General features: G+C 37.1%; 1 protein-coding gene across 2 annotated transcripts in view; it reads left to right on the forward strand.

Annotated features, from left to right (window-relative positions):
* Pibf1 (progesterone immunomodulatory binding factor 1) overlaps window positions 1–14,590 on the forward strand; it is a 203,252-nt gene that overhangs the window by 156,150 nt on the left and 32,512 nt on the right. For both annotated transcript variants that reach the window (XM_010622334.3, XM_010622336.3), the window contains 2 exons: window positions 2,611–2,741; window positions 10,749–10,833. In XM_010622334.3, coding sequence (XP_010620636.1) covers window positions 2,611–2,741; window positions 10,749–10,833 — 216 coding nt within the window. The remainder of the gene's footprint in view (window positions 1–2,610; window positions 2,742–10,748; window positions 10,834–14,590) is intronic.

Below are 14,590 nucleotides of genomic sequence, written 5' to 3' on the forward strand. Positions count from 1 at the left end.
CATTAGCTGGGCATGGTGGTGCATGCCTATAAACCCAGCCTGAGGCAGAAGGATCTGTGGGTTTAAAGCCACCCTGAGCTATATAGTGAGTTCAAGCCCAGCCTGAACTACATAGCAAGACCCTGCCTCAAAAAACAAGGGACAGTCATTTAGCTCAGCGGCACCACATTGGTCTTGCAAGCACAAGGCCCTCCCTGAGTTCAATCCCACAAAAAAAAAAAATGGGGAAGGATATGGGGAAATAAGAACACTTCTATACTACTCCTGGGTGTGTAAAAAAATGGCACAGCTGCTGTAGAAATCAGTATGGAGGTTCCTCAAAAACCTAAAACTAGGGCCAGGGGTTTAGCCCAGTGGTTCTGCCGCCTGCGTCACAAGCACAAGGACCCGAGTTTGATCCCCAGTAACAAAAGAAACCTCAAACTAGAGCTACTATTTGATCTAGCTGTATCATTGCTTCTCGGCCGTTTGGCTAAGATCAAGTGATCCAGCTGTACCTTAGTATATACCTGAAACAGTTAAGTCAGCAGGGATCCCTGCATACCCTTGTTTGTGGTAGCCAGAATGTGAGGCCAGCCTAGATGCCCAGCATGAACAGATAAAGAATATATGATATATATGCACAGTGAGAGAACAAAAAACTGTCATTTGCGGGAAGATAGATCTGGAGAACATCGTGTTGAATGAAATAAGCCAGGATCAGAGAGACAAATATCTCATGTTCTCCATAATATGTAGACTCTTAAAAAGATGACAGGAAAGTCGAAGGGAAACTATGTTAGATAAGAAGAGGGTCCCAAGTTCAATCCCCGGTACCAAAAAAAAGGGAAACAAGGAGGAAGGGTATAAGAACAGGAGGTGGGGAATCCATACAAGCAAAATGGAAGTGAGGCCAGTACAGAGGGCAAAATGGGGAGACAGTGAAAATGAACCTGTATGTTATGTGCATGTGTGAGTCTGTCCATGGAATCCATGAATCTGTATAACCCATTTTACAAAGTGTGAGACATACATTTTATATATATACATATGTGTGTGTATGTATATATATATACATATTATACATGTATATATGTGTGTGTGTATATATATATATATATTACATACACACACACACAAACTTGTGCTTCAAGGGGCATTATTAAGAGAGTACATAACCCACACAAGGGAAGAAAATATTTGCAAATTATATATCTAGTAAGAGTTTATTTTCCAGACTATATAAAGAGCTCCTGTAACTCAACAACAAAAAAATTAAAAGACTTGAGTAGACATTTCTCCAAAGAAATATAATAGCCTCTTGCACATGAGCTAACAAGGGTTGGGTAGTATATGGAGAAGCTGGAACTAAGTAGATTGTTGGGAAGAACATAAAATGGAACTAAATGGCTTCTGTAGAAAACAGTCAGCAGTGCCTCAGAAACTTAAATATGGGATTAGGTAGTGCCACCTACTGCCGGGTAGATACTCTATAAACAGTTGAAATCAGAGTACACAGGTATTTGTGCACCAAGGTTCCTAGCAGCATTACTCAAACTAGCCAGAAAGCAAAAACACTCAAGTGTCCATCAGTAGGTAAACAGTAAACAAAATATGCTACGAACGTACAGTATGATACTCTTCAGCATCACAGGGTGAAGTTCTTCTACATGGCACAAGACAGATGAGCCTGGAAACACTGAGGAGTGAAAAGGGCAGACACCAATAGGCACACACTGTAGGATGACTTCTTTGAGCTGTCCAGAACAGGCAAATTCCTAGAGCCACCAAGTAGGATAGAGATTGCCAGAACCCGAGGAGGGACAATGGGAGTTTTTGCTTAATGGGCACTGAGTTTGTTTGGGCTGATGAACATGTTCTGGAAATAGGTAGTATAGAGCTGGGGGTGCAGTTCAGTGGTTAAGATCCCCAAGTTCAATCCCCAGCACTACCACCGCCAAAACATCACAGAGTGTGTGCAAACTACTTAGTAGTGATTCAGCATATGCTTTGAGACTGGGGTGTCCGTGGTACGGTACGCATTTAACGCACACCAGGCCCTTGACTCGATCCCTAACGCCTCCCCTGAGAAGACAGTGCTGAAGGCTGTGCCACATTGTGAGCATACCTAATGCCATCAAATTGTGTGCTTCAAGATGTTTAAAGTGGTAAACTTCATGTCTTCACCACAACTTTAAAATTTATACATAGTCATCAGGTACATAAGTCATATATTTTTAAAGCAAGAAAATAAAAACTGAAAATAACTAAATCAGCCACTGTGGTGATGCACACCTGTATTCCTGGTAGTCTGGGAAGCTAAAGGAGGACCTCAGATTTAAGCCCAGCCTGGGCAACTCAGCGTGACCCTGTTTCAAAATTAAAAATAAATAAAAAGCACCAGGGATGTGCAGGGCCTCGGTGCAAAAGCCCTGGGTTTTCAATCCCCAGTACCACCAAAGGGAAAAGAAGAAGACAGATTGCCAAATTATGCTATGATTGTGTATTTTCAGTAGAAATAAAATTCAAATGAAAGATCCTTATTTTTAGCTAGTTTGTGCTGGAGAGTTTTTAATGATTTTAGTTTGTTGTCAGATTTTCTAAAACGTAATGAAATGTGTGTTTCTTTAGCGTGACAGAGCCAATTCGCTGTTAAACCAAACTCAGCAACCTTACAGATACTTGATTGATTCGGTACGTCAGAGAGATTCTAAGATTGATTCACTGATGAAGTCAATCACACAGCTCGAGAAAGATGTCAGGTAAGCCATCTACACCTCTTTCATTTGAGCAGTAAAGGCACTGTAAACATATTGCTACTATAGATGAATTTCAATTGTAAACTGAGCAGAGATTTTCATAATGAAGATGATCTTAAATGCAGTGAGACTTCAACTTGTCTTAGAAAAACCACATGACATCCCCATCAGGTGTTTTGATGCCCCACCTTGGGGTCTGAAGTCTCAGCACGGAGCACTGTCCTGTCCTTGGTCCCCGAGTGGGAGACTATGTACAGATCCAGTGTGGAGTTAAAGTGGCTTTTACAAGTGAAACGTACACACTGACGTAGATTCATGTTGACTTTGCCAAGGAATTTTTTAAGCTTTTCTTCCGTGACACTTACATGAAGTAACCCATGAATTATCTCAATGTAAACAAATAAATTCTTTTTACTTCCTTAGTTTAGAATTGTTTTCTTTTTGAGACCTGATCTGAAGATTCACTCCATCTGTTAGTCATTCAAATTCTTTACGTGTTCATCTGCATGATCATTTTAGTTTTTTTAAATGAAATAGGTTTGATGCTATGTGTTGTGTTTGTTTTGTTTTGTTTTTTGAAAAAGGTTTTAATTGATGAATGATTAGGTGGCTTATTATATTCTAAGATTATTATAAAATTCTCATTTTATTATGATAATGTAAATTTTTCAGGATAAATTATTAACCCATTGTAAACATGAGAGCAAGGAATTAGGTGGGAATAAAAAGTATTAAGAAATTGGAAAACGAGAAGTTGGTTATTAGATCCTGCTTTTTCTAATATGAGAAAAGGAAAAAGTGGAAACAAAGTCTTTGTAAATGGGGAAGAGTGAAGGGGGAGAAGGGAGGGCAAGGAATGGGGAAAATATAAGAACCAAGACCTGTCATGTAAAGGTACAAGATCCCAAAGAATGTAACTGCACTGTATACTTAACAAGTACCAATAAACTTAATGAAAAAAATTAAATCCTGCTTTTTCTAAAGTGTACAACCAAATAAGTAAACTATTAGTGATTAACTCCAAAGTATAAGTGGGATTTTTATTGAGGGATTAATGAGAATAATTCTCATCTCTCATTTTTACCACACCAAAATAATTTGTCCAGAACGTTGCTCATGATATGAATTTTTTGATAATATGATAAATAATTTAAAATCGTGTTTTGAACATCAAAATAAGTAATAATTTATTTTAGATTAAAGCTAAAATTACTTATGTTTCACTATATTTATCAGTTAACAATTATAAATATATATCAGAAACAATAGATATAATGTCTTTCATCATCTACTGGGCATTTGGGTATCTCAGGAAAATTGAGGGAGAAACCTCTAATTGAACTTTTTTTTTACTGTTACATGTTTATATTTGAAATTATAGTTTACAATCTTAAACTATAGAGAGACTTGGAAAATTTACCTGTTATAATTACTTTTAAGTGTTTTTTTGTTTTGTTTTTTCGGTACTGGGGATCGAACTCAGGTCCTTGTGCTTGCGAGGCAGGTGGTAGAACCACTGAGCTACATCCCCAGCCCTATAATTACCTTTAAATATTATTTGTACACTAATATTGTTAAGAATGAAGATGGCTGAAATGTATTAAAAGGAAAATAATAGCTAACTGTAGGAGAGAATTATAAAGATGAACAAATTCCACCATTATTAAGAGTTACTAAGTAACTTGTTTTGTTTGGGGTTGGGGGGGTATTTTGTCTTGGTTTTTCTTTTTCTATTTTGGGGGGATTTTGAGGCAGGGTCTCACTGTGTAGTTCAAGGTGGTCTTGAACTCACTATAACCCGGGCTGGCCTCAAATTCATGGCAGTCTTCCTGTCTCAGCCTTCTGAGTGCTGGGATTATAGATTATACACCACCATGCCCAGCCAGCAGTTTGTTTGCTAGGAGCATACAGCTTTGCAGCAGAGCCAGAATTTGAATCCATACCAATCCACTTCCTAATTCTGTACTCTTTAACCATTATGTTGTATTGCCTCCTGTTCTATTCCAAATATGGATAATTTTTCATTAATTAATACAATTAAGGAAGTGAAGTCAAAAAACAATGTAGAATAGTACTTAAAAGTAGGGATTTGAGTTGATAATTGTTGAAGCTGGGTGATAGATATAAGTTTTTTGTCTTTTCTCTCTTTAGAAACTCTGTACTAAACTTGGTTTTTGTTTTATTTATTTATTTTTTTAATATTTTAAAAGGGACTGCAGGCTCTCTGGGTAGGTTGCATGGATTAAAATCCAGTCCAGGGCCAGGGATTTAGCTCATGGGTTCCACCGCCTCCCTCACAAGCAGAAGGGCCCAAATTTGATCCCCGGTACTATAAATCAATCAATCGATCAATCAGTCCAGCCCAGAACAGTACTTGGCTTTGACGTGGGGCAGGTCGGTGAGATGCAAACCTCCACTGTCCATAGGACTTCTCATGATGTAAAAGTAGCCCCTGTCCGCTGCCATCGCGGTAAATGTGCATTTGGAATGTGGCTAGAGTTCCTGATGAACTACATTTTTAGTTATAACTAAATTAAATTGTAACTACTACTGTGACTGAGAGCTATCGTATTGAAGAGGAAAACCACTTCCTCATCTGCAAAGTAGGAGTGGTGTTAACAGCACCTCACAGATGTGGCTGTGCTGGTGAGTTTTATAATATATGTAGCATAGGGCCTAGACATTGTAGTTGCTCAAGAATGTTTGCTTTCATTAGTGTCTATCCTCCCATTAACAAGTGTGTGTAGTGATGATTATTTTAAGAAGGAGAAATAAGCTGGACATGGTCGTACACACCTGTAATCCCAGCTACCCAGAAGCTGAGGCAGGAGAATTGCAAGTTCAAGTCCAGTTTGGATGACTCTATGAATCTTTCAAAATAAAAGCTTTAAAAAACATTTGGGGGCCAGGGATTTAGCTCAGTGGTGCCCCTGCCTGCCTTGCAAGCACAAGGTCCTGAGTTTGATCCCCAGTACCTAAATAATAGACAAATAACATTAGGGACAGCCAGACATAGTGGCACATGCCTGTGATCCCAGCACCTGGGAGGCTGAAGCTCCAGAGTGAGTTCAAGGCCAGCCTGAACTACATAGTAAGACCTTGTCTCCAACGCCCATCTCCCAGAAAACCACTAGGGATATAGTTCATTGGTAGATTTCTTGCCTAGCATGTATGAGGCCCTGAGTTCAATTCCAGTACCACAAAAACAGAAAAGAAAAAAACCTAACAGATACTTCTTAAAATAGGTTACAGCTGGGGATTTAGCTCAGTGGTTCCACCGCCTGCCTCACAAGTGCAACATCCCAAGTTTGATCCCTGTACCAAAAGAGAGAGAGAAAGAGAGAGAGATGATCTTAAAATATGTTAGATTTGGGCAAAAATTAAGGCTTCCTTAATAAGGACAGTAAGTATAAAAGCTATACCAACTATGGCAGTAACTACCAAAGTTTTATTTGCTAAATATCTGAGTCCTTTAATACGGTCTCATAAATTGATTGTACATTTCAGTACATTCCGAACTCCTATTTTAAAACATGAAACGCTGCTCTTAATCAATGCAATCACCTTGCAAAGTGAAAATGTGCAGTCTTCAGTAGTCTGACGGTGGCACTGAGAGGCTGCCGTTGAGGTGCCTGCTTCCATGTGTCCCCGGGCCTGCACACCCTCAGGGTGTGCGCTTGGTTCTTCCCCTGCTCTGAGCCAGTGGGTTTCTTGGAGTGGAGTCATCCCGGCTTTTGAGTACACATCGGCCTGGCTTCTTTTCTCATGGAGAATGTGTCTGTGAAGCATGGAATTAATGTGAATCTCAAGGAGTGGCAAAGGAGAACACTGTATAAAGCTTCTGGCACATCAGAGAAATTCGCTAAATTACTTCCCCTCCACTCATCCTCTATTAATTCAAAATTCAAACATAAGATTGTCATCCAAAGGGGTAACCAAGTTATATTTCTTTTTTTTAACTTTATTAAGTTTATTGGTACATATTAGGTATACAACACAGTTACATTCATCACTGGGATCTTGTACCTATACATGACTTATCAGTTTCTTATTTTTCCCCATTCTCTAGCCCTCCCCGCAACCCCTCCACCCTTCCCTGTTTACAAAGACATTATTTCCATGTTTTTCCTTTTCACAAGTGTTTTCTTTTCCTTTTTACCTTTCCTCTACCCCTCCCACTTCCTCTACTTTTAGACTTTTCTTCCTATTACACAATATCAGTTATACATTTTAACATTTTAATCCTTATTTACACTTTTACTTTTTCACACCAGAGAAACTATTCAGTATTTACACATGTGTAACTTAATAATTTCACTTAAGAGTATAGCCTCAATGTGCATCCACTTAGCTATAAATCTTTCTAGTTTCTCATTCTTTATGTCTGAGTAGTACTCCATTTTATAGAAAAATCACATCTTTATCCAGTCTCCAGTTGATGGGCAGTTGGGCTGTTTCCAAGTTTTAGCTATTACAAACTGTGCCACTATAAACATAGGTGCACATATATCACTGTAGTATGATTCTTTTAATTCTTTTGGAAAGATACCCACCAAAGTCATAGCTGAGTCAAATTCCTATTTTCTCTTGGTAGGGTTGATTTTAATTGTAAAGAATGTTTAGGGCCAGGGATTTAGCTCAGTGGTGTTGCCATCTGCCTCTCAAGTGCAAGGAACCAAGTTCGATCCCTGGTACCACCCCCCCGAAAAAAAAAAGAATGTATCAGCCATGAATATAAAAAAAACTCACTTATAAAATAAGAGCCCTATAAAGAACCAAATAATTTTATGCTTTTCTTAGAATAAACAATACCACTATACAATATTCATCTTTTGCAAATTTAGCCACTTATGCAATATGTTCAGTTTCTACAAAGAAGAGAGTAAATTCACCCTGAAAAAAGTCGTTACAGATGTGTTAAAAGCTAACATTTGAGCTGTCACTGGTAACTGCTTTAAATTCCCCTGTCATTACAGTAATAACCCATTCTAAGAGTAGTATTGTTCACTTTCCTCTGCCAAGCCACAAGAGACAGTCTGGGTTTGATCTCTACCTCAGAACAGAAGGAAGCCTGGAAAGAGAAGAATTAGCATAAATTTTCTTTCCCTGTTGTCAGTTTATTCTTAACTAGTAGTTAAAAAGAAAAAAGACCACATTGTCAACTTCTCGTACAAGGCTAAGCCAGAGTATATTGATCCAGGAAGTTAAGAAATAATATATCAGGAATATGTTTTCATAAGGCAGGTGAAACAGAACCATAAACGTGAATTTCTAAGTAATAATTAACAGTGAATTGAACAATTATGGGTGTAATATACCGTTCAAGGTAGATGTGCTTATAAGGAGATTTGTTTTGTAGTTATTTTATGAGTCACACGTAGAAGCTTTGTATATTTTAAGGTAAGTTTCCACTCTTATGAAATGTGTCTAACAAAGACTAAACTTCTGTTGAGTAATCACATGTACTAGCAGAACAGTGAATGTAATAATCATCATACGAAGATTTAGAGACCCACTTTGTCAAACATTGTGTCCTTTGTGGTCTGAGTATATTATAACAAAGACTAAGATCAAAAGTATGTCCTCACATATTCTAATCAAAGAAATGTTGTCTAGAGGGTCCGTAGTATTTGTGATAAATTGACATCTTTTAGATAGGACACAATTGCTCTGTAAGTCAATTTATCCACCTACTTTTTAATTCCATATGGGAGGGGCTGTTTGACTAAAGAGTATTTACTTTATTCTTGAAAAGTTAAACACTCCATATGAAGCATTTGTAAAAAAAATCATCTGGTCAAAATCCTGTAATTTAACATTCCATCCCCATTGTATTACATTTTATGTACTGTCTGAACAGAGAGGGAGAGTTTGTGTACGTGTGTCTGGCGTGTGAACTTGGGTTTACATGGTGTGCAGATAAGCACACTTGTATGTGAATACAGACACTTGTGTGTTCCTCATAAATTCCTAGTTCTATTCACTGGTTTTACTTTAATTTTGAAGAAAACTTTTATCTCCAAAGTGATTCCGGCTACAGATATATTAGACTTTTAGAGTCACAGAAACATCTGATCCTTCCCATGCTGTAGGGTCTGTGGCTGAGAGGGGCACTCTGTTTCCTCAACTCCTCAGCTGAGTAGGATCCCTGGCGCCTAACTCTGAAAGTCAGTTTGTTTTTCTGCTGAGCTGCTTACCTTTATTGGCACATAATTACTGTTTTCCTGTGATGCCTGTTTTTCATCTAAGTTAGTAATACTGTATAGCATTTATAGAGTTTTATGCGTTCAGTGCTTTATATAATCATTAAATAATTCACATAGCCCTGTGACACACATGAATATTTTCCACTCTTACAGATGTGAAAGCTGAGGTTCAGTGTGTGGTGTGTGTTATGCTTTGTACCACACAGTTGAGTCAGTGGCCCAGCTGGAAACGGAAGTCAGCCCTGTACCTGGTCTGTCTTCTAGAAGACAAACTATGACGCTTCCTGAGAGAGTTCCCAGTTACTAGGAAGAAGGAATATGTAGGCTCTTCCTTCTGAAATCCTTGGAATTAGCAGTTCTTCTAGAGTGCCTGCTAGTGCTCCTCAAATTAAAAAAAAACAGAAAAACTGCCTAGTATTGAAATAATTGGTAGCCTTCCATTTTCTTAAAGTATGATTTAAAGATACCTTACCTCTTCAGCAAAATAATTCTCATTAAATTTATCCTTACAAATTTTTCCTCAACGTTTGATGTATTACTGCTTTTCTTAATTATTGTATAGTGCTGGTTGAGTAGATTTTTTCTAGTAGTCTTAGAATTCATGTAATTGTTCTACTTAATTTCTCTGTTGAATAATAAAACTACAGATAATAGAAAACAGGTCCTAAATATTTCTGTTTTGAAATATTACTATGTCTTTACTGTTAGGATCTTGAAATAGCTTCTCACCTTTTTTTTTCAGAAAACAAGCCAAATGCGGCCAGGTGTGGTGGCTCATACCAGTAATCCTGCTTCTCTGAGAGATTGTGGAAAAGGGTCACAATTTCAAACTCAGCCTGGGCAATTTAGTGACTTGGTGAGACCCTGTCTCAAAAATAAAAATAAAAGGGCCAGGGATTTAGCTCAGTGGTTCTATCACCTGCCTCGCAAGTGCAAGGACCTGAGTTCTATCCCTGGTACCAAAATAAACAAATTAATTAATTAATTAATTTTTTTTTAAAGGCTGAGGGTACAGCTCAGTGTGAAGATCTGAGGTTCAGTCCTCACTGATGCAAGGGGAAAAAACTGAAAATAGAAATCATTTACCCCAGACTGACTCATCAACCTAACTTGTTTATATACATAGTAATTTAGAACATGGTAAATTCTAAAGTGCTACTTTTAACGTTAAGGATATACATATATGTGTGTGTGTGTGTGTGTGTGTGTGTGTGTGTGTGTGATTTGACTTCCAGTATCTTATGTTTTAATATTTTGCCCATATAAACATTTTTTTTCCTTTTAGATAAATCCCACTTCCTATTTTTACATTTCAGGAGTAAGTAGTCAACTTTAATTTTTTGTAGTTGTTGTTCTGTTTTATTTTTTGAGACAGAATCTCCCTGTGTACTTCAGGCTGGACTTGAACTCACTATATAGCACAGGCTGACCTCTAACTCTCAACTGATCCTCATACCTCAGCTTCTTAGTGCTGGGATTACAGGTGTGCACCAGCATACCCAGCTAGAAGTCAACTTTAAAACCCTGATTTTTATGCCCCTAATAGGCAGAAAAGTGTTCTCAGAAAGCATCTCAATTGCATTGTCGAATGGTTATTAAAAGAAAGAATCCTCTCACTAAAGAACTTGACTAGTCATTAAATTAAACAGTACAGTAGCTGATCTGGTATCTTTCTTGTCTACAAATTTAATTAATCTTTAATTCAAATGACTAGATTTATGTTTATACTCTTTTGCTATTTACTGTTTATTAACTAAATTTACACTAACGTGATCATTTTTTTAAAACTTGAATTTTTTTCCAGCAATTTAAATAAAGAAAAATCAGCTTTGCTACAGATGAAGAACCAAATGGCATTAGATTTAGAACAACTTCTAAATCATCGTGAGGTACTTCTTCCATTTTGTAATCATTTTTACCATTTTAAGTATTTTCAAAAATCCATATTGGTTTAAGATTATTGATATGATTTGTTTAAAATAGTGACTGTGCTTATTAATTACTTCTTATATTTGCATCTCACTGTGATCAGTTTGGGATATACTGTTTTGTAGAGTTAATTCGTATTTCTAGAATGCTCCTTCTTATTAACCAGGATTGATTTGTTCACTTCTCTGTCACTGAATTTCTGTATCATTTAATTATTATCTGATGTATCTCTTTCTGCTATGAGACAGTAAATTTCTTTAGTGTACCTCGCTCTTATGCTCCTATGTATCTTTTTTTTTCTTTTCTTTTCTTTTCTTTTGCTATTGGGGATCAAACTCAGGACCTTGTACTTGCGAGTCAGGCACGGTGCCACTGAGCTAAATTCCCAGCCTCTTATTATCATTTCATACCCAGTGTCCAGTATATAATATTCCTGTTGATCCTTAATGTTCATAGAGTTTTTTTGTTTCTTACCAAAAATCTTTTTAAAATAATTTCCATTTTATAGAAGGAAAAATTAGTTTTAAATGGCTTGCCAAAAGCCAGTTAGTAACCCGAAGTCATACCCAGTTTTGTTTTGTTTTGTTTTTTAGTTAGGTTTATTAAAATATAATATAAAAACAGTAAGATTCACTTTTTTTGTTTTTGTGCTTTCTGATAGAATTGTGTAAATACTGTACCACCCTAGTCAAGTTATAGGATAATTTCACCACCCCAAGGAGTCTCCCGTGCACTCTGTAGTTGACCCTTTTCCCCAATCTCCTACGTTAACAACCACTGATCTGTTTTCTATACCTACAGTTTTAGCTTTTACAGAATGTCACACAAATGAAATTACAATGTGTAGCCTTTTAAGTCTAGCTTTTCACTTACTGTGCCCATTATATTCACTCTATTGTGTTGATGTTCATTTGTTAATCCATTCACCACTCGATAGACATTGGAGTTGTCGTTTCTGTTTGGGGACATTTAAAATAATATATTAACTATAACTATTGTTAATATATAGTTAGGTTAATATTACACTATAAAATAGAAGTAAAGCAACTGCAACTAACCATGTACAGGTTTTTGTGTAAACATAAATTTCCACGTCTCTCAGGAACATATAAACCTTGCAGCACAAACGCTGAGGTGAACCTTGCTGAGGTGTGTGTTTTAAGGAACTGCTGGGCTTTTCCAAGGTAACTGCGCTTTTGCAGTTCTCCCTTCAGCACTTGAGAGCTTCATGGCTACGTATCCTCACCAGCATGTGGTAAATAGTTTCACCTAGTATTTAGGTCCTGAGCACTTTCACACATCACTGCCTTCTTGTAGCCATCTTTTTACCTTTTTGTTGTTCTAAAAAATAAATATTTAAAGCAGTTCGTTGATTTATGACTGTCCTAAAGACATTGTTTCCTACTGTGGAAAAAGTGTACCAAATGTTTGGGAATAAATTAATGGAAGAATTATACTGAGAGAGGTGAAAAGTAGATTAGGACCAGAAGCAGTTCAAAGGCACACATCCCGGAAACTGTCAGAGGGAGTGCAAGGTCATTTCCACCTGCGGAGTGAGTTTGGGAGTAAGTTCTTTTAGATGTCTTCTAATGAGTGAACGCATTTAGAAGGTATCCCTGGACAGGATTTAGGAGGGACTTTTAGGTAGATGATCTAAGAACAGATTAAACAGCTATGTAGGACTTTTGTAAAAATATTTATTCTCACTTCTGATATCCTAGGCTGTACCTAACATGTATAAATAATTTTGCCTTCAATTAATTATTTCTTCCCTGTGGAAACTTGATTCATATACTGTATAGAATTTTCACGTTTATAAAATGGAATTTTTTGTTGTTGTTGTTACCCGGGATTGAACTCAAGTCCTTGAGCTTGTGAGGCAGGCACAGTGCCACTGAGCTAAATCCCTGGCCCTTAAAATTGAATATTTGAGAGACTAACTACAGTACTAATATGTATGCAGTTTTATCAACTACATTTTTTCTCATGGAGTTGTGTGAGGTTTTTTTTCCAGAATTACAATTCTGATTTGATTTTAAAGGATTATACTAGACTCTTAAAATATACATAATATTATTCTATGTATTTTGTACATTGTACTTGAAAACACATACTCGTGCATCCAAATAATAACTGAAAAGTTTTATTTAGTGGGCTGAGAAGAAAATATGTTTAAGCATAAAAATTAAATACTAGCAAGATGAAACTACTCATAGAAGTTTCCTATTCCTGTATGACATTAGTGATATTTGTATGACTACATATCTGATTAATATTTATAGTTGATTTTTATGCATTTCACAGTGCATCCTCACCTGAGTAATTATGGCTTGATAATCTAATGTTGGGGTTTAGCCAGGACTGCTTGGAGGCTGAAGCAAGAGGATCGATCCCATGTTCAAGCCCAGCTACAGTAATTTAGTGAACTCAGCCGGACCCTGTCAAAATTTAAAACTACAAAAAGGGCTGAAAATGTAGTTCAGTGTGAAAATCCTTGGTTCAATCCCCAGTACCATAGAGTAACCATCATCATTATTATCATCATCATCGTCATTTAATTTGGGGGCTTTTCATGATGCCAAACATCTAAAAACAGCTTTTTATTCTTTTCAAAGCAAAATAAAAATTAAAGCTTAGTAAAACAAGTTCGAGGCAAGATCACAAATTCACAGCCAGCCTGGACTACATAGAGAAATCCTGTCTCCCCACAAAAAAAGCAGTCTCCCCCTCCCCCAAAAAAAAGCAGGGATCCTAAACTGAATTGAGGTCTTGTGCCTCTGCACACCTCTCTGTTGTAAACTCTCACGGTTAATGAAGTCACAAAGCAGAGTAGGGAAGGCTGCGTGTGGCCCAGTGTTGGAGTAATTGCCTAGCATGCACTTGGCCCTGAGTTTGAGTCCCAGCACCACAAAAAATCTTTGTCTCACATATTCCACTTGGGGTGAAAATATTTGCACCTATTTACAAAATTCCTTCCAGTAAGTCACAAGGTATTGTATGCTCTGTGCTCTTCTAAAAAGCAAATCAGCCAGGCACGGTGGGGAAGCTGAAAATCCCAGCAGTCTGGAAGGCTGAGCAGGAGGATGAAAAGTTCAAGTCCAGCCTGGGCAGTTTAGTGCCTTTAGTGAAACCCTGTCACAAACTAAAATATAAAAGTGGTGGTAAAACAGCTCAGTGTGAAGGCCATGGGTTCAGTCCCCAGTACCACAGGCGAGGGAAAAAAAAGATCAAAATAAAGGCTGATTCAGTCTCTTTTTGTTTTGTAAAATTACTCAAAGCAGTTTACTGAGTACTTTACATAAATTATACAACCTACTCTTTCCTTCAGTCCACTGGTAAATAGTTACTGTCCCCATTATTACAGATGGAAATGATGCTGGTAAGTGTTGACTAATTCAACCATGATTGCATATCCTCAAAATTAAAGTAAATCCATGTTTTTCCTGTGCAAAAGTGGGGAGGAGCTTTCTCCTTAGTCCCATTTAGACAAAAAAAAGGGATGTTAATTGCTTACACTAGTTCCAGGAAGGTTTTTGTCTCTATAGATAAAGTTGTATCCTTCTTTCTTTTGGTCAGAAAATGGAAACTAATTTTGTTTCCTTTATATCCTAGTTGCCAGAAGATTCAAAGTTGAGTGTCTTATCCAGGTGTTAAAATCTTTTTTCCCTCTTTAATTTTGATGTCTTCTTTTTTTTTTTTTTTTTTTTTTTTTTAAAA

This window comes from Fukomys damarensis, unplaced genomic scaffold, assembly GCF_012274545.1.
Source record: "Fukomys damarensis isolate Sample0158 unplaced genomic scaffold, DMR_v1.0_HiC HiC_scaffold_6, whole genome shotgun sequence".
Taxonomy (NCBI): Eukaryota; Metazoa; Chordata; class Mammalia; order Rodentia; family Bathyergidae; genus Fukomys; species Fukomys damarensis.